The sequence below is a fragment of the Anser cygnoides genome, chromosome 15, assembly GCF_040182565.1.
Source record: "Anser cygnoides isolate HZ-2024a breed goose chromosome 15, Taihu_goose_T2T_genome, whole genome shotgun sequence".
Taxonomy (NCBI): domain Eukaryota; kingdom Metazoa; phylum Chordata; class Aves; order Anseriformes; family Anatidae; genus Anser; species Anser cygnoides.
The window spans coordinates 192,109-211,686 of record NC_089887.1 but is presented as its reverse complement, the minus strand read 5'-3'; the positions used below and the strand labels follow the sequence as shown (position 1 = coordinate 211,686).

The window sequence follows — 19,578 nt, the reverse complement described above, 5'->3', positions numbered from 1 at the left end:
TCGGGCTTGGGGAGGGGAGGTTGGAGCGGATGGCCTTAAATAGTGTCTGCCCGTTAAAGTGCTTGGTACTTGAGTGCTTCGCTTAGAAGCAGAGGAGGTTAGAGGGTAACTGGATGGTATGCAGATTCTTTCAAATCCTCTCATTAGCTTTTATCCTTACCTGAATGTGGAATTAGACTCCTGTAAATTAGTGGCAGGAAATACCATGGTATGTGTTGTCAAATTTAGAAAAAGGTATTTGTGTTAACTGCAGTGTTTGGGACAACTGTGCTCTTTACATAATAAATTAATTCCTGTAGAAACAAAATCAGTCTTGTAGATAACACAACTTTATTCTGTAACTGAAAAAATCAAACAAATCTAACGTTAGGGGTGTTCTTTGTGCTTACAAATGTTTGTGTCTATCAGCTAAATTTTTCGCTGTTACTACATGAATGTGATTTCCTCGTTACTGACTTACAGATAAACTGCGTTGTAGATCTCTAGAAGGTAGAGATGTGATGGCAGGTGGTCAGTTCAACATGAAGAAAATAGTATCAGAGCTGAGCTTTGCTTCTGATGTTTTGAGATTTTTTTATATGAACAGTATAGCATGTCTCCCCAAACTGAAAGCACTTCTTTATATGCCATGAACTTTTTCAGAATGTATATCCAAAAAGCTTAAGAAGAAAAATAAATTCATTTGATTCTTCATGATTAATCTTCTTGACTGTTATGAATATAGGACTTGCATTTTCCAAGATTCATTGAAAACACAAAGCAAAAACCTGCTGATTAGAGCTTTTTTTAAAACAAACTAACAAAAAAAACTCCTTGTGCTTTACAGTAATACAAGTAAATGTCTCTGAAGAAAATTCTACAAATCAAATTCTCATAGGTTGTTGCAGCATTGCATTATGTCAAGTTTAGCCAGGGCTTATATACATTGCCTTTGGCATTTGTTTATTCAGTTTTTAGAATCTGAAAGTATTGAAGGTAATAAGTGTTGACAAATACATCTATTCTAAAATTCTTTAAATTGACAAACATTTAAGCATATATAAACCATATGTTATGTAGTTTCATTAGTTATTCAGTATATTGTTTCTCACATGCGCACACATGTAAAATGGATTAACAGAAGGAGAGTAGTGTAGGTTGCTTAGCAGAAAGTCCGACTGTCGATTTCTGGACGAGTCCAGAGGATAAATAGATGTTGGGATACAGTGTACAAGAACTAATGTTCACTGCAGTTTGACAGCACACAATTTGTTGCCATCATTCTGGTGTAGCAGCATGTAGAGGATACCAAGGGAAAGCTGATGTTGAAGGTTTATCTTATTGTTATGGATTATTTTGCCTTCTGCAAGCTGTTCCTGGAAGTAATAGGAGTATAATGAAAAATGCTACCTGTACTGTTTTTTTTGCACTAGAAGGCAAGGCTTTCGTTGTTCTGAATTGGTTTTTCTTTATATATTAACTCGTTTCTTGTTGCTGAGCTACTCTGCTTTTGCCTAAGTTCTAACTTTAGCAACTATGAGGAATAATTTGAGGACGTATGTTCAGGCTCACCTGAGCATCTGGCCTGATGAGCTGTTTTTTCTTTTGGAATATGATGGAATCTTCAGGGTGTGTTACACACTAGCCTTTGAAGTGGAGGCTGTCACAAATAGGTATTGGAGAGCCTGGAGAAGGTAAACAAACGCTTGCAGTTTGGGATAATGAGTGGGAGAGCACCAATGGGAAAGTTGTGTATAATATCTCTTGATTGCCCCTTCTTACTCTATTTTTTAGTTACAAGGTCTATGTTTCATGTAGTTGTTGTATCTTTTCTCAATCCTCTGAAACACCAGTGTGCCATGAAAATATAATAAATATGACTGCCTGTTAATGTAAAGCCTGTTTAATGTAAACTGTCTTCAGCAGAATCACAGTATAAATAGCAGCAAGTCACATTATCTCTAGAACTACAAAACAGTTGTCCACTTAAAACAATTCCTTTACTTCACATTAAGAGAAAGTCCTTTATCCCTCCTTAATTGCACAGATAAATAGATGGGCTCCATATTTTTACTCAAAGACAAGTGTATTAACTTGGACATTGGATCTTAGATTCATAGATCTTGGAAGATCTTTCTGTATCAAAGGACTGTTTGGCAGAGATGTAAAAGCGAGGTTTGGAAGAGGTACTGTGACAACTGGGGAGAATATCTTGTGCTGTATCATGCAGTATCAGTTTTAAAAGCCTCTCAAGCTCTATTGCAAGTGAAAAGATTAATTCGTAGACATCCTAGGGTGCTGCTATGTTACTTTCTGAATCAGATCATTGATGAAACAGATTTTGCTGATGTAGGGCATACGTGTTGTTATTGATTTGTATTCCTAATTGTCTCTGAGCTTCTTATCTTGATTTAGCCTAATGCTCATTACATACAGTACTCAGTAATTTTTATATGCAGTATGACTTCTGTTGAATTGCAGGTCATCCTAGTTTTTAGAGTCCTGGGTGCCCTGATACCAAAGGGCAAAGACAGACTAATAAACACAGATTACAGGAGCTCAGCCTAGTCAGATGATTAGATGTTTCTTCAGGGGTTCAGTCTCTTGACTTCTCCTGAAAGTAGTTGGTTTTGACTTGTTCTCTAGCGCTTGTGCGGTGTTAGTGGCAGGATCCAATTTCCCGTCAGATTTCACGGACTTCTGTTCTTCCTTACTAGGTTTTCAATGTATGTTTTACAAAGAAGCAAATGATTTCTATATGGAGGTAAACTTGAAACAGCACCCTTAAGAGCTTGGGAAAGAAGGTAGTGTTAGAGACCAATTCTTAAAAACAGATATAGAATGATTTGAGCAGTGGTTATCAGTGTGATAGTGTGGTCCGTGGAAATCCATGTTGTGCAATAGGTAAGGGACACAAGTGTGGTGTCACTTGTGTGAGGGTCTGTGCTTTCACTGACTTGCTAGTTGAGAAATGTTGATAATTGCTGGAAAGAGAGCATCTTCAAGCTTCTGTAGATGCAGCATAGAAGTTTTTTCAATTACTCAGTAATTGACTTTATCTCACTAAAATGGCTGGATTTAGCAGAAGTAGACTTAAACCTGATTTTTGTGGAAAAAAAAAGACTATATGAGGTTAGACTTGATGAGATGGCCTCTGTTCTATTTCTGACATACACAGAGACATGTAGAAACAGTCTCTCTAGACATGCTTTTTTGGAATCTCTTAAAAACAAAAGCAAGAAGGTAAACAATCCAGGACATGAAATACTATATAAAAACATGCCGACTGTGGCAAGATGAGTGTAGGAGTGATGTTTTCTGTAAATGTTCAGGTGCAGCATACCTAGTCGTATAGTTCTGTCACTTTCTAGGTAACTGGTACTTTAAATCTTCTGCATCTTTCTATGTTCTTTTTTCTTAATCTTGACTCTTCTTTGAGAAGACGACTAACTGATGTTTTGACTAACTAGTTTTGTCTAATTGGTACTATACTTTGGCTGGAAATAACCTTCTCTTCCTACAACATCCCTTATTCCTGTCTTTCTTTGTCCTTCAAGGCTAGGACTTTTCTACATGTGATATTCATTGTGATTTTATTTACTTGCACAGTATATGAAACTAACTGCATCCAACACCTTTTTTTCCTCTGCTTTCTTTCCATGCTCTCTGGTGCTTTTGTGTTGTTTTCTGTTTTCCATCAAGGCAATCTTGGTAGCTGTAAAATCCAATCAGATCCCCCACAGTGCTATTTCTTTGTCTACCTGTATACCCTTTGTTGATCTTGGATAGCCTGACTGGAGTAAGTTCATCATTTAAATCTTTAATATTATAGTCTGTTTATTTACTATATTTCAATTAATGGGACACTTACTATATTTGCATCACTTCAGCAGTTGAGCAGTCAGTCATTCTTGTGCTCAGCTGTTGCTGCAGTCTTTATGGAGAACAGTACAATCTGGTTTTAATTGTAGCTACTGTGTATCTTTATACAAGCTGTCCTTTGAGTAGCTGTCTGAAGGAAATGTGATTCAGCTGGGCTATAAGAATGTGAGGGGAAAATAACTAGTGACCATTGATTGTGACAATCTGGGGAAGGTGTCAACTCAAATATCTGCAAAGAAGGTGTAAAAGTAATAGTGCCCTACTGCATGTATACTTTGTGTGTGCGTGCTGTTTTTTCCATAATAATAGCATCAACATACTTCTCCTCAAAGATGAGAACACTGTATAACTAATTCTGAGCAGGGACATACACTGTTCTCAGAGGCAGTTCGTGAACTTTCAAAAAACAAATTTCTTCTCCCATCAGCCTCCAAATCTTCACCCAAACTTGACATCCTTTTGTCCTCACAAAAGCTGTACAAAATATCACAAGTAGTTATCATTATAGGCAGATTTCTTGTCAGGCTATTATATCACAAGGTTCAGACAAGGTCTAATAAAAGAAGCTACTACCTGTTTCTGACCTCCTGCTCTGTCAGTTGGCTGCACTCCTTAGAAAAAGCCCTAAGGAGCAGTAGAGATGTTGGTGCAAGTAGGCTATATTCAGATTGGAAAGAGAATGCTTCTTCCAGGGATAATGTTTACAACAGTTGTTTAATAATAATTACTTTCCAAACTTACAGTAATTGATATCTATTTCATTGAAAGTGGAAAAAAATGAGAATTTTAGCTGTATTATTTTTGACTTTACATTACTCTGAATTTAAAAAGTATACCTTTACATGTGTAGAAATATGTTTGTATATCTTTGTAATGCCACTGAATGGATAAGTTGTGTTTCTGCTGCCTTACTATACTACGTAGAGCACAGACAAATATAATAAGTGTTAATTTTGGAGCTAGGTGCTTTAAGTCTAAATGCATAATTGAATGTAAGTCCAATTCTGTTCTAAAGTGGGTTTTGGTAGGAATGCAGGAAATTGTTCTGAATCAAACTAATTCATTAGATGCTATTTTTGTTGGAAGAAATGTTTATCTGAATATCAAGATGAAGTATGTCACGGACTAGGTCAGGATTGTATAATCTGTTTTGAGGTTAGGAGACTTCAGTTGTTATTGTTTCATTCTGCTGACTGTATGTTAGAATGCTGCGATTAAAAACCCATGCTCATCTATGGTGTTAATATTCTCAACTGTTCCCTCTGTTTGCGTTGCATTTCAGTTTTTATTGTCAGAGGAGGTTCAGCAGAGCTCTCCCCTTGTCTGTGTTTTCTGGTCAGTTTCAAGTGAAACATTTGAAGCAGAGTTTGACAGACTACTGGAGGTGTATTAGGAACAGGGAGGGAAACCAGCTTGACTAGTTTGCTTGGTTTTACACAAGAAAAATTGATGAAAGGGTACCAAATGAAGACTTCCTTTGTATATTAAAAGAATTGGTATTTGGGGTGTCTGTTCCTATATTTGCTGTGTCTGGTTCTTTGTTTTGGAATCGGGATGTCTTTATGAGATTAAATACTGTAAAATCCTTTGTCGTAAAAGATCAGACCAGTGCATTCTTTAAAAAACAAGTAAATATTGCTGATACTAGAATCATCCAGCTGACCTGGCCTTTGTATGTATCTTATTGTTGTCCTCTCCCTCCAGTGTATGTTAGAGAGAATACTGTTAGAAAAAGTGAGGTTCCAATTAAAAACATGTAATTGTAATCTGTGTGTGTAGAAATGTATCCTTTGCCTATTGCAGTTTTTGTGATTTATTTTTCATCTCTAATGTTAATAGTGAATATAAGTGTTAATGCAGAACTATGTAACTTTTTTTTAAAGTTTCAGGAAAACTATCACTTGTTAAGATGGTTAGCGGCACAGCCATCAGTCCATGAAATAAACCTGAAAGATAATGTTATTTGTAGGAGAATGTACCTTGATATTTGACTCCTTAATGTTGGAGAGGGCTTCTTGAGTCTGAAAAACCTCCGTTTGTGAATTAAAGCTTTCAGACTTTTGACTTACAGCTATATGTACGTATGCAGCATGATGTAAACAGTGTCTAAGAGCTGCTGTTTCCAAAATAAACACTTACATTCCTTCCTAAAGACATCTTCATGGTAGTCCTTTCAAATAGGAAGGAATGGAAATAAAGTGCAGATGTGTGGGATAATTATTTGAAGGTATGGGGATAACAATTTTTTTCTCTTTTCAGTATGATGCTGTTCCAATCCAGTCTAGCGTGGTGTTATGCTCCTGTCCATCCCCATCAATGGTGAGGAGCCAAGCAGATTCCAGCACTCCGTCTGTCATTTCCACCTGTGGCAGCAGACAGGGATCAAACATGGAGAGCACTGCAGCTGAATCAAGATCTAGTTCAAACTCCTTGCAGCAGCATACAGGACAGCAGCCTCCACAGCCTCGAAAGAAACGACCTGATGACTTCAAATTTGGGAAAATTCTGGGTGAAGGATCTTTTTCGACGGTAACCTTATTTTTTATTAAAAAAAAAAAAAAGCTTCTTGTTAGTCTGACAAAATAGGAAAAACTTCAAAATTTGTTGCGCAGAAAATGTTAGGAAGATTTAAATCTGGAGAAAACAACTTAAAGAGTAAATGAGCAGGCTGTAGTTTTTTAAATGTTAACAACAAATATTAAGTCTTGCACTGAATACAGATGCTGAGCTTTAAGTACCTTTTTAACTCATCAGAAGTTCCACTGTATCCTGATGACTTGACGCTTGTTTTTTTTAGGAGACAGTGCTTTCTAATGTAAGTTTTTGATGCTTAATGAGTTACGTAAAAATTTTATGACACGAAGGATTGGAACTGGGCTTGGAGTTGGTCATGGTAAGAACTTCTGCCCAGTACCTTGTTTGTGACGGGACTCAATGCCAGATGCTTAGGGAAGAATGTAAGAACAGTGATATTTTTCCAGTATTCTTTCTCAGTCTTTAGTATCGTGGGCTTCAAGGACTTCATGAGCCCTAGTTATTGTATAGTAGTTGTCAAGAGTAATTTGCACTTAATTGCATAGTTTGGAATTTGCAGGTTTCCTTAAAGAATCCAATAGAGTTGTTGCCTCTTGTTGGAACACTTAGTGACTGTCTGCTTCAGTAAGACCCTTTAATTTCTGCTTCTCTTCTCTGGAGCTTAGCACCATGTTCCTGGTAAACAGAGAAATACATAAGGCCCAAACTCCAAGTTAACTTCTGTTCCAGCATTCTGCTACTTGTTCACTGGTAGATTTTTTTTTTTTGTCCTGAGTCAAGTCTAAGTCACTCAAATGAATTTAGGTGGGCAGCAGGAGAGACTGCATACCAAGTAAATGTTAATCCATATGTAGCGTTATTGTTTTGAGTTTTACAAGCAGAATTTTGGTCACCATAATCATCAGGACCTCGGGTAGGACTGGTGAAAGTGTCCAGCCAAAATCAGTTGTTAAACATAGACTTAATCTCTGGCAGACTCAAGCATTTGTTCAAGCTTAAGAGTTTAATGGCTTCGCCATTATGTCTGCCAATTATGTTGGCAACTGGTTGTACTTTGTAGCTTCTGAGGGCGCTCTGCTCTTCTTCCCTTGCTGAAAGAAACTCCCATTTGAAGGGTTTAACTACAGTTTTTCCCTTGCTGCCTGAATTTGTCACTTACACAGTTGCGTGTTCTGTGAATTGTTTTCTGTTTTAGCTACCTATCTGGTCTAATTCTACTTTATAGAGTTTATATTCCCTGTTGTTACATCTTCTCATAGTGTGGATGAGGCCCGTGATAGTACAGACATAGTATTAATATACATCACTGTGGGATTTTTTTCTTGCGATTCTGCTGTTTTTGTGGAATGTTGTTTAGGAGAAAATGAGGATATATGATTTACTCAGATCTGTTCAGTAAGGAGAGGACCTAAAGGAACGTGATGATTCATGCTAGGAGGAAAATAAGCAATCAGCTGTACACAGCTGCTCAGTATGAATGTACATATGTGGGTAATACATCTGAAATACGGTAAAAAAAGATACAGTGCAGGACTAAAATAGTTAGTCTTTGGAGCTATACAGGTTTGGGTTATTAGCCAAGATATGTTTTCACCTGTGTTGATAAGCCTGCAGATGAGACTGTTAGGTGGGACTGTTGATCTTGAGGGTAGAAAGGCTCTGCAGTGGGAAATGGATAGGCTAGATAGATAGGCGGAGTCCAACAGCATGACATTCAACAAGGCTAAGTGCCAGGTCCTGTACTTGGGTCACAACTACTCTGTGCAATGCTACAGGCTGAGAAAAGAGTGGCTGGAAAGTTATCTGGCAGAAAGGGACCTGTGGGTGCTGGTCGACAGCTGGCTGAACGCGAGCCAGCAGTGTGCTCAGGTATCCAAGAAGGCCAATGGCATCCTGCCTGCATCAGAACAAGTGTGGCCGGCAGGACTAGGGAAGTGATTGTCCCTCTGTACTCAGCTCCAGTGAGACTGCACCTTCAACATTGTGTTCAGTTTTGGGCCCCTCACTGCAAGAAGGAAATTGACTTGCTTGAGCATGTGCAGAGAAGAGCAATGAAGCTGGTGAAGGGACTAGAGAACAAGAGTCATGAGGAGCAGCTGAGGGAGCTGGGGTTGTTTAGGCTGGAGAAAAGGGTTGTTTAGGCTCGAGGGGAAACCTCGTCACTCTCTATAACTACCTGAGAGGAGGTTGCAGTGAGGAGGGTGTCGGTCCATGTGAGCACATCAATTTCTATAATGCAGAAAGTTAACACTATGTATCTGGGTATTTATTAAATAATGAACTTTAAGTTACTGCTTTCAGTAACTTTAATAGTAGACTTGATGAAACCTGGCAACAAAAATTAGAAAAGTTATGAACATTCTCATCTTATTGCACAGCTTTAAATAATGTTGTCTGTGTACACAGAAGGGCTAAAAAAATTCCTTTGGTAACAACACAGCTTGTAATAGACTGGCTGTTTATAGTAGAAATGCCCATTGATCAAATAATGTGAACTTCAGTGTATTTGTAGGAGATACACTTTTTTTAGGTGTTTCTTACCACCACACTGAGATTTCCATTTTCTAATGATTAAAGAGTGCAACTTGCATGCACTTCTCCTTTCACCTTGAAAAATTAATTGACCTGAAGATTAATTAATTGAAGAAGAGCCTTATTTAGAAGTTTTTTTCTAAATGCATACCATTTGGTATTAGATGTGTATGTAGTACTCAGTATAACTGATTTTGTTAGGGGCTAGGAAGCCAAAGTACTATGAACACATGCTTAAATCTTTTGCTGATTGTGTTTGTGATACTTAGAATACTGCTTGTCCAAAATAAACTACCTACTGGAAGATCAAAAGCAGTGTTACCATATGCCTTTAACGAATAGTTACATTATATTCTCTCTTCTGTGGCAACAGGTTGTCTTGGCTCGAGAATTGGCAAGTTCTAGAGAATACGCCAGTAAGTACTGATTCCTTAAACACAGCTTTTTAAAAATACTTTATGAATGTGGTCCTTTTACAAAATACCTGTTCAAAAGATGGGATAAAACTAGTGTTTTTATGATAACTTTATCTTAACAAGAAAAAATGGCAACCAAACCACTGATTACTTAAATGGACTTCATTTTTTTTATTTCCTGTGTTTTCACTCTTTCTTCATTAAGTTAAAATTCTAGAAAAACGTCATATCATAAAAGAAAATAAGGTGCCATATGTGACACGAGAGAGAGATGTAATGTCCCGCCTGGATCACCCTTTTTTTGTGAAACTCTACTTCACCTTTCAAGATGATGAAAAGCTATGTATCCTTTAAGTTCTATAACTTTCCATCATATTTTCTTAAAAATAACAATCCTCAGTTTTGGTTCCTTTGAAACATGGTTTAACGGGAATGATGAAATAAACCTAAGTTATTTAAAAAGTCTTAGTTGTTTGTGATGCAATTTTTTTCAGTAATGCTTTTATTTAAAATTAAGTAAATGGAATGAATGTGCCCCCTCAAAGAGGAGGGAATGACGTGGGGGACAGGAGAATGGAGTAAAACAGTAACTTCTATTCTCCGTCTGGTAAATGCTGAAAGGTGACTTGCAACACACTTTTTAAAAAAGTGTTTGAGAAATATATTACTTCTGATATATAGAGTACAACACCACAATTCCTGTGTTTAAAATAGGAGTAGCCAGCTACATTTACTTTTATTTTTCACTCAATTAGATTTGTTAAGCACTTTTATATAACAATTTTTACAGAATAATCTAAATGGGGAAAAGAAAGGAAAATCTTCTATTTGGGCCACTGCTTCTTGAGTTTTCTCTAGCAAAGTGCAGCTTCATCTTCAAAGCTCATTGCTTTGCAATCAGCTTTTTTCTTTTGCTGTGAAGAAATTTTCAGTAATGTGAATTTACTCCTAATCATCCTGTTTGGAAGTGGCTGTGCCAAGGGTAAAAGGATAGATCAGTTCATTTCTGGGGTCAGTAAGTAGTTGGTTGGTGGTTTTTTTTAGGGGCTGCTAACAATGCTAACAGGCTGTGTGTGTCTGCACGCATGCACTAATGGAACTTACAAGGGCTGTCTTTATATTACAAATATTTGCTCGTTGTACACTGGACTGATATTTTTGTACCTTTCCAGATGATGGGGCAATTTTAAACTTATGTTCATTATTAATGTAAATGGATGTTTATGTAAGCAATTACATATACAGTTGGAATCAATTATTCAGGTGACTATCTAGAAAGATTATAAATTGAATCCCCTATGTAGTCTTTGCAATGCTAAGACACTAGAACCTGTATCCTAGGTTTTTAATACATTTAATTAGACATAGTTTTGGGTTGCTGCCATGTAAAGTTTCACACTAACCAACTTCTACCATTTTATTCATGTCTCTTCAATATTATTCTTGTTTTTGGAATGAGGTCTGGGGATTTTTGTTTTAAAAAGTTTTAATGGTAGACCTTAACTTCTTATATTCAGATTTTGGGCTTAGCTATGCCAAAAATGGCGAGCTGCTAAAGTATATACGCAAAATTGGCTCATTTGATGAGACCTGTACCAGGTTTTATACTGCTGAAATTGTATCAGCCCTGGAGTATTTGCATGGGAAAGGAATTATTCACAGGTAATATGGAAAGTCGAGATCGAAATGCTTTTGATTATGCACAAGAAATGTTCTTCATGAAGTGTATATTGAATGTGGATTTTGTGGAAAGCTAATAACACAATAGCATTTCATTAGTAATAGTACTATTAACATAACACAGGGAACTAAACAACACAAACTTTATGTGGAGAGACAATCTGTTATTAGACAACTTGGAAAAAGTAAAGAGAACTTCATAATCTAGAACTAACATTCCCAAAAGCTTGTCTGTCTTGAGATCAATCATTAGTCTAAAAACAGACTGGCATTTTGGTTAACTTTTTTTTGTTTCCTATGGTGTTATGTACCAAAACCAGCTAGAATTCTGCTGCTGTGTGAATCTGTATGCAGCACATCAACAAGAAAAATAAAATTATTACATCAGTTTTGGCTGAGTGAACAAATTCCACAAAGTTGAATGAGAATTAGGTAAACACTGAAATTTACCAAAGTTTTTAATGGAACCTTTGCAGTTTTTCTGAGGTACTGATATTGTCTGGGTAAACATGTTTTGTCATGAATGTTTTTAAACAAATAAAAGCTGTGTTTGGTGCAATATTCAAATAAGCGTGAGAAGTCTGAGCCACAGAGTTTGTTTTGGGGAAGGAATCTATTCCGTCCGTAGACACCCAAGCAGTTGTCTGTGGTAAATGATAGTTGGCAAAAAGCTGACTGATCTAACTTTCTTCAGTTATTAGAAAAATACTTTCTAAGTATCCTGTTCTGTGAAATAGTTGGGAATAGAATCTATAGGGGCTGGATGCACCAGTGTTTGACTAACTGAAGTTTTCTACTGTGAATAAGCAGGCCTAAAAGATATTACTGCCATATCAACTTCTCAGATACTACCTAAATTATGGATTGGGAATTGATATTCGCTTTATTTTGCTCAAAAAGTGAGGTATACAATAACCTAGTTTTGTGGTCAACTATTCATTACTTCGTCTTTTTAGGAAAAATGTTAACAAATGAACTTTCCAAAATCTGTTAGCAGCAGTCTGCATGTTGACAGCTGCAAGTCAAGGAAAACTTAACACAACATTGTTTACAGAATGTCTGCATCATTTATGGTAACGTGCATGCAAAACACCGGACCATTTTGCTATGCTAATTTTTGTGCTGTTTATATACAAAAATCTGCCTTTTCTAGGGATCTTAAACCAGAGAACATCTTGCTAAATGAAGATATGCACATTCAAATAACAGACTTCGGAACAGCAAAAGTATTATCTGCTGACAGCAGACAAGGTATACCATATTTAATTTGTCACATTATGTAGAAGAGAATAGTACAGTTAGAAGGGAACTACAAAGATCAAGTCCAACTGCTGTAGTTATATAGATAAGTGGGCCTTTGAAAATGTAAGTATATTGTATTTATCGAATTGTAACTTTAAAATATCATTAGCTGTTATGTAAGAAAAAAAATAGTGAAATATATTGAAACAGTTTTGACTCTCTCTGCTTTGATTATGGCAGAAGAGGTAGTATTTGGTATAGCCAGCTAGATTGCCAAATACCAGATGGACTGTTCTCAATGTGAAGTTAAAGTACTTGAAATTACTTTTCTTCTGTAAGACAAGAATAAAAACAGATAGTTTGTCTCAGCTGAAACAGTAAGCTATTACTCTGTGCATGTGTATTTAATCCCCAGCGACTATCAGAGTTGCTCAAATATAGATCATTGAATTTTTGTGCCACTAGTTGCTTAGTATTAACCTGTGAATGTGATGCTGCAAACTATATCTGATAAAAGCACTGGGCTGAACTGCTTTTCATTCACTAAATTTGATAAATGAAATTTTTTACTCAGATTTAGTAAGCTTGTGTTGGTAGAATTTGTGCTAAATGCCTAGCTTCTCAAACCAAATAGATATCACTGAGATTAAAGCAATTTGTCTCCTTTGATCAGGTTTTGTGAATGGGTAGAGAAATGAAATTCCTGTGTGTTTTTGCATGGTGTGGGAGGGAGTTGGTTTCTTCACAAGTATGTGTTTACTTACCTCTTTCAATTTTCTTCACAGCACGGGCAAATTCATTTGTAGGGACAGCACAGTATGTTTCTCCAGAGCTGCTGACAGAGAAATCTGCCTGTAAAAGGTGAAGACTGTTGTATTTTAGAAATGTACTGATTGTCAGATGCTATCAAATGGAATGCAGGGAGTGAAAGGATGTATCTTAGTATTATGTATCTTAGTATTTCTAAGAAGCAAGATGCTCGAGTATAAAGCTTAAGAGTGTGAGACACTTTTTTCTTAGCAAGTATTGCTTCTTGTCTGAGTGCTAATTTCATCAGTTTATCTTACCTCCTACAAACAGAATTAAGTGTTGTCAGGAGAAGGAAGTTTGTGGTGAGCAGTTGGATTCCTCTTCCCCATAAATATCTTTCTCTATTACAGAAGTAAAATCATTCTCTTAATTCTTCTTTTATGTAAGATGGTTCCATTATGGTTATTCCTGAGGTAAAAGCAACAGAAAGTCATTCTATCAGTTAGGGGAAAGGTTGCAGCTTGCTTTGAGTTGTATTTGGATCAGCTTGCAGTATTTTTACTAAGCTCTGCTTGGGGTTTGCAACGGTTTAAAGCTCATCCCTGTGTCTGGTATGAGTAATATACTTAAATGAGATTCCCATATGAAATTCCTTAAATAGGTTACTGATGGTAACCTACAGATTGTTGTATATCTATTTTATTACAGTGATGGAAGAATAATCACTCAAAGTAATCACTGACAAAACATAGGGAGAAATCTCTATTTTGTGAATAACTCTCTTGTGGTAATTACAGCTGTCATTTCTTGAATTTATATGAATGCCACCAGCCCTTCCAGTTTTGCTTTTAGTAAAAATATTTGGGCTGGTTTGGATAATGTAGAGACTTCATCAGGCTATCATCCCCCTTTAGAATTTCCATAATACCTCTACATAAAATTCTGAATTTGAGCAGTTCTGAGCCTTCTTTAGAATTTTAGTCTTCCATGAGGATTTCTAAGCCTTACCAAATCTATGTATAAAGTACTTTGAGGTAAAGTAAGTTTAAAAATACTCTTTCAGGACAACATGTTAAAACTTAAGACTTTTTCTCTCCTATGTACAATATAGCCTGTGTTTTTTTCTTTGTGTCTGAAAGAAAGCTTTTGGTGAAGAAGTGCTATTGTGATGATTTTTTCCATGAAATATTTAGAGGAAATGATTCTAATTCTGAAGGAGCATATTTTGCATTAAGTTGGATGTGTCTTGGAATTGTGGTAGTGGTTAATAAGCCATCTTTTTAGTCTTATATACCTATTAATTATGTCAACTGAAAATTCAGCTGTCTTGCACATGTGCTTGTAGTCAGTTGTTGGGGGATGGTTACTGTATGTTTTCAGAAGTAGTGTTGCAGGCCTATTCTCCTGATAAGGAATGAAGTGAAAATAGTGTGGAAATCACACTAACAGGCTTATCTGACATATTTGTGCTGTGTTCTAACTAGCAGGAATTTAAGAAATTTTATTTCTTTTACAAACTTAAAGAAGAACATGCTAAGGTTTTTTCCTTTTTTTTTTTTGAAGCTCTGACCTCTGGGCTCTGGGATGTATAATATATCAGCTTGTAGCTGGATTGCCTCCATTCAGAGCTGGGTAAGAGACTTATGCTACTAGTTCTTTACATGTGGATTATAAATACATTTACTTGCATTGGGTTTTACTTTACTATCAGTTCTGAAGTACAGATTTTCATGGTGCACTTTTGGTGGTGTTACGCCTGCTTTTACTTGTGTAATCTAGTTCACTTCCCTTTTGAAATCGTGAAGATGCTAAGACTAACTAGAAGTCCTGAGAGAGGTTATTTGATTTATCCTAGGACTTCAAATGTAGTTTATACCGTAAGGTAACTATGCCTCCACGAAGGTTTTTTTCACCTCTGTATTGAGGCATTCAACCTTTCCCTGTTATTGTTCAAGTATCTCATGCTTACAGGATCACAGATGCTTATAAGCAACTGCTTCCCCTTAAGTACATTATAGAAGGATTTATAGGAACTTGACTTCTAGCTTGTGTCTCTCAAATTTAATATTTGTCCAGATTATGCACTGTTAAGGTAAAAGAACCATGGAGAACTAATAACTAGCTAATATTTTTCTCTTTTGCAGCAATGAGTATCTGATATTCCAGAAGATAATAAAGTTGGAATATGACTTTCCAGAAAAATTTTTTCCCAAGGCAAAAGACCTTGTAGAAAAGCTATTGGTAAATATTGTACTGCTGTTAAATGATTTGACATTGGAAACATTCAGCTTTTTAATGTAGTTCTATTTTCCTAAAGTTTCTATCAACTCTGTTGTGAACCTTGTAATAAGAACACCTCTGAACACTATTAATTGTGTATGAGAGTATCTTGAAAGTCAACATCCATTATTAAACAGCACTGATTTATCTGAATTATAAAGCGTGGGCAAGGAATGTCTCTGTCAAGTGGAAGCAAATATTTCTAAAAACTATGCGTAACACACAATTTAAGATTCAAACACTTGTGCTTGCATAGTACTCGAGTTAATTTTTGAGTTGTATAATTTATCATTTAGTTATAAAGAATGTTCTGTACATCATAAAAAGATGTATTCCTTAAAATATAAATCAATTTATCCTTCATTTTAGAGCAGTTAATGCATGTCTTATAATAGTATCAGCAAAAGATTTACTCTGCACATGAATGTACAGTGAATATGTAGAGAACATTTTGCATGGTGTAAGCTTCTTGAAGTTGGATGGTCTAGGTTATTAGGGAGAAAATTCTGTATATTATGTTTGTGAGTGGTGGTGAGTGCTACCATTATAAAAGGGCCTAATAGTAGCTCTATGACCAAGCCAGCGTTCTCTGAGTGGTAAGGTCCAGGATGTCTCAACATCCTGAGAACTGTTGTTTTAGGGTGCTTGAGAGGTTGGTGTTTGGCACCAGCTACAGCTTTTACAGCTGTCTTGCATCACTCACAATATGATGTGGGACTATACTTAAATGAGCCGTGCTCCAGCACGCTGCCTCTGTGGGTTTGCTTGGTTTTGTTTCCATCTTTATAAAGAAACAAAGCCAAAAAAAAATCTGTGGACCCAAAGAAGTGCTTATTTCTCTAGCTATGTGAGCTGATCAAATGCTAAATTGTGCTAACGGGACACACTGACAAATAACACCTTGTATTACAAGGGTGGGTTGGTGGGTCGAAGGGAAGGTGTCAAGAGGATGGAACCAGACTTTTCAGTTGTGCCCAGCAACAGAGAGGTACTGGGAACAGACTGAAAGCACGGGAAGTTTCTGTGGGAGGAAGTTCCTGATGAGAAGGCACTTTACTGTGAGGGTGACAGCACAGGAACAGGTTGCCCAGAGAGGCTGTGGAGTCATCTTCTCTGGAGGTATTCAAAACTTTTCTGGATGCCATCCTGTGTAATGTACTCTAGGTGAATCTGCTTGGCAGTGGGGTTGGACTAGATTATCTTCAGAGTCCCTTTCCACCTCAGCCATTCTGTGATTTTATGATAAGCAGTCTCCTTATATGTGCCTAGAAGAGTAAGGCTGACCAATTAAGTTTTAGCATATTGCTGTGCAAATTTGAATGGTGCTTGCCCCTTTCTTGTCATTATTTTATGCGTGCTAACTTCATTGTAACCTGTTCAGGTTCTAGATGCTACCAAAAGGTTAGGCTGTGAAGAAATGGGAGGATATGGACCTCTTAAGGCTCACCCCTTCTTTGAATCTATTGTGTGGGAGAACCTACATCTTCAGACACCCCCAAAACTTACAGCGTACTTACCTGCCATGTCAGAGGATGACGAAGACTGTTACGGAAATGTATGTTTATCTATAGCTATATTCAGCTCTGATGCTGCCTAGACTTCCATTAAAACAAAATTATTGTATATCAAGTACTTTCATTGAAGCTACTGGTCAGTTATATTTTAATGAAGGCTTTACTATTAAGAATCTAATAAACAATTTCTGGATAAAATTTGATCTAGTCAACATTTTTTTCTGATGGAGTATTTTTTTAAAAAAAAGTTTACTTTTGACCAAGCATAATTCTTTTTGAGATATTCCAGTTAATTTGTAGAGAATAGTCTGCCTTTTTGCCCAAAAGCCAAAGCATGCTTAAGTTAAAAGTAACTCTATAGTTATTCAGAGCAAAATAAGCTTTTTAAATAAACAAGCAACTCTTACTTTTTTTTACTTTATTTTTTTCCTCCTTTTAGTATGACAATCTCCTCAGTCAGTTTGGTTGCATGCAAGTTTCTGGTTCTGCCTCTTCCCATTCACTGTCTGCCCCAGAGACGAGTACCCCACAGACATCAGGAGGCAATATTGAACAGTATATTCATGATCTTGACAACAATTCCTTTGAGTTGGATTTACAGTTTTCTGAAGATGAAAAGAGATTACTTCTGGCAAAACAAGCTGGTGGAAATCCTTGGTAAGATCTGTGAATATAGCTCATTTGTTACTTGCATTGAAGTGAGGAATCTAGAAAAATAAAATTTTATTCAAATTAATATTTGTCAGTCTTAATATTTTTAAAGAAACCAATATTGACTAGATTTTTCCTAATTTCTTTTTTTTAAAGCAATAGCAGCAAAAAAACAATATGATTCTAAAGTTAAGGTCTAGAAGATGGTGTGGGTATAGGAAGACAAATGGTACAGTGTCAAGAGTTCTTCCCTCTACAGAGTTCTAAAACTAGAAGATGTTTCTTTCTTACAGCTGGCATAAGTTTTTTGAATGATACCATTCCATTTATAACTAAAATATGTCCAGGCTATGCATTCATTAGCATTTCTCTTCATTCTTGATAAGAGTTGCTTGTTTGTGTTTTTTTTAAATGACGGATTAAAAACAACAAACAAACAAAAAAAATAACAAAAAATGCACCTGTTTGGTGTAAAATGAGGAGGAGGCCAAAATTCACCTGGTAGAGATACTCAGGACTCTTTGGAGGAAAAGACACTAGAAGGAAATGGAAAATTGCTTAGTAATAGTAAACAGTTCTTATTGCCATTGTTATGTGGAAGAATTACATCTGAGGTAATAGTGTCTTTTTTTCCCTATTGTTTTGTTTTTCAAGGCATCAGTTTGTAGAAAATAACTTAATTCTAAAAATGGGCCCAGTGGACAAAAGAAAGGTAAGGAGTTTTCTTAATTTCCTGTAACAGGATTCAGTTAGAATCATAGAATCATAGAATATCCTGAGTTGGAAGGGACCCTTAAGGATCATCAAGTCCAACTCTTGATACTGCACAGGTCTACCCAAAAGTAGACCAAGTTGTCACGCTTTTACACATTTGCAATGAAGATAAGGAACCTGTTTTAGAACTTACTTGTCTAAGTGTCACATTGTTTTGTTTGTTTTTTAAGGTGTGATGTTTTCCTGTGAATAGTTTTTTAATTTTTGTGTTCTTTTTTGAAAAGGCTAAAAGTAAATATTCTGTTGATGCTTCCCCTTGATAAGACTCTAGTAAACAAGTTTTTGTTCAACCTCTTCCTACCAATCTGATACAGTTGATTAAATACTTGGTCTTGATGTATATCTGCATGTGGATTGAGCCATTATTATTGGAAAATAGAATACAAACTCATATTGTCCTCAGCTGTGTTACGTTTCCTCAGTCTGACTAGTTCCTATGTCCTGAGAGAGGTAGAGGTGGCATTAGAACTGCTATAATGAATAACTTCAACATAGTACAGAGGAGCTTCAATAGTCTTTGTCAGCTATATAGGAATGTAGGTTGACTTTCGTACAAGTTCTTACCTGTTTGATCCTAATTTTCTCCAGAAAATCATGACAATTGATTTGTGTGCCAGCGTATTTGACAAATATATTGTGCTTTAATCTGTACAGTTGTTTTCTTTTGTTAGAACTCAAAGATGCGTTCTTAAAATAGTACTTTTGTCATGTAGTATGGATGCACTGCAACCTCCCCAAAAAGGAGTGAGGTCAATTAAGTAAAGCAAAAAGAAAACAAACTGCCCTAAACTCAAACATACTTTCCTCTCACTGAGCTGTCTTAATTCTACCTCCATTGTTAAATTCAGAGGTACACAGTTTTACCTTTTCTCTTTATCCTTTTTTTGCATTGCTGCTTTTACTTTTCCCGTTAGGGATTGTTTGCACGTCGACGCCAATTGCTCCTTACAGAAGGGCCCCACCTGTATTATGTGGATCCTGTCAACAAAGTTCTAAAAGGAGAAATACCGTGGTCTTTGGAGTTACGTCCAGAAGCCAAGAATTTTAAGACGTTTTTTGTTCACACAGTAAGTTACTTTATTTAATTTCTTTGCAAGTTGTGCTAAGGTTCTGGGACAATCATTATAAACTGTTAACAAATTTTGTTTGGAGAAAATATAATTTCATAAATACAGGTGTTGATTGCAGGATTACTTGTTAGCGTAGGTTAATAGATATAACTTCAAAACAAAACTGGCATGCATCTTCCCACAAAAATACAAAACACAATACAACTATTTTTTATAATTCAAGCATAAGTAAAATATAAGTGGACTTAAAAGTTTTCTAAAAAAAAGTTTTTT

The 19,578-nt window shown here is 36.2% G+C and overlaps 1 protein-coding gene across 4 annotated transcripts in view; it reads left to right on the top strand.

Moving 5' to 3' along the window:
• The window catches only part of PDPK1 (3-phosphoinositide dependent protein kinase 1), a 29,334-nt gene that overhangs the window by 4,747 nt on the left and 5,009 nt on the right, over nt 1-19,578 (top strand). For 3 of the 4 annotated variants that reach the window (XM_048061809.2, XM_048061798.2, XM_013196871.3), the window contains exons 2-13: nt 6,121-6,390; nt 9,302-9,344; nt 9,550-9,687; nt 10,862-11,006; nt 12,178-12,275; nt 13,052-13,127; nt 14,580-14,648; nt 15,161-15,257; nt 16,678-16,851; nt 17,250-17,467; nt 18,116-18,173; nt 19,150-19,302. In XM_048061809.2, coding sequence (XP_047917766.1) covers nt 6,178-6,390; nt 9,302-9,344; nt 9,550-9,687; nt 10,862-11,006; nt 12,178-12,275; nt 13,052-13,127; nt 14,580-14,648; nt 15,161-15,257; nt 16,678-16,851; nt 17,250-17,467; nt 18,116-18,173; nt 19,150-19,302 — 1,482 coding nt within the window. In that variant the 5' untranslated portion in view covers nt 6,121-6,177. Of the gene's footprint in view, nt 1-507; nt 515-6,120; nt 6,391-9,301; nt 9,345-9,549; nt 9,688-10,861; nt 11,007-12,177; nt 12,276-13,051; nt 13,128-14,579; nt 14,649-15,160; nt 15,258-16,677; nt 16,852-17,249; nt 17,468-18,115; nt 18,174-19,149; nt 19,303-19,578 lie in introns of all 4 variants that reach the window. The other variant, XM_066977661.1, reaches the window with a different exon arrangement.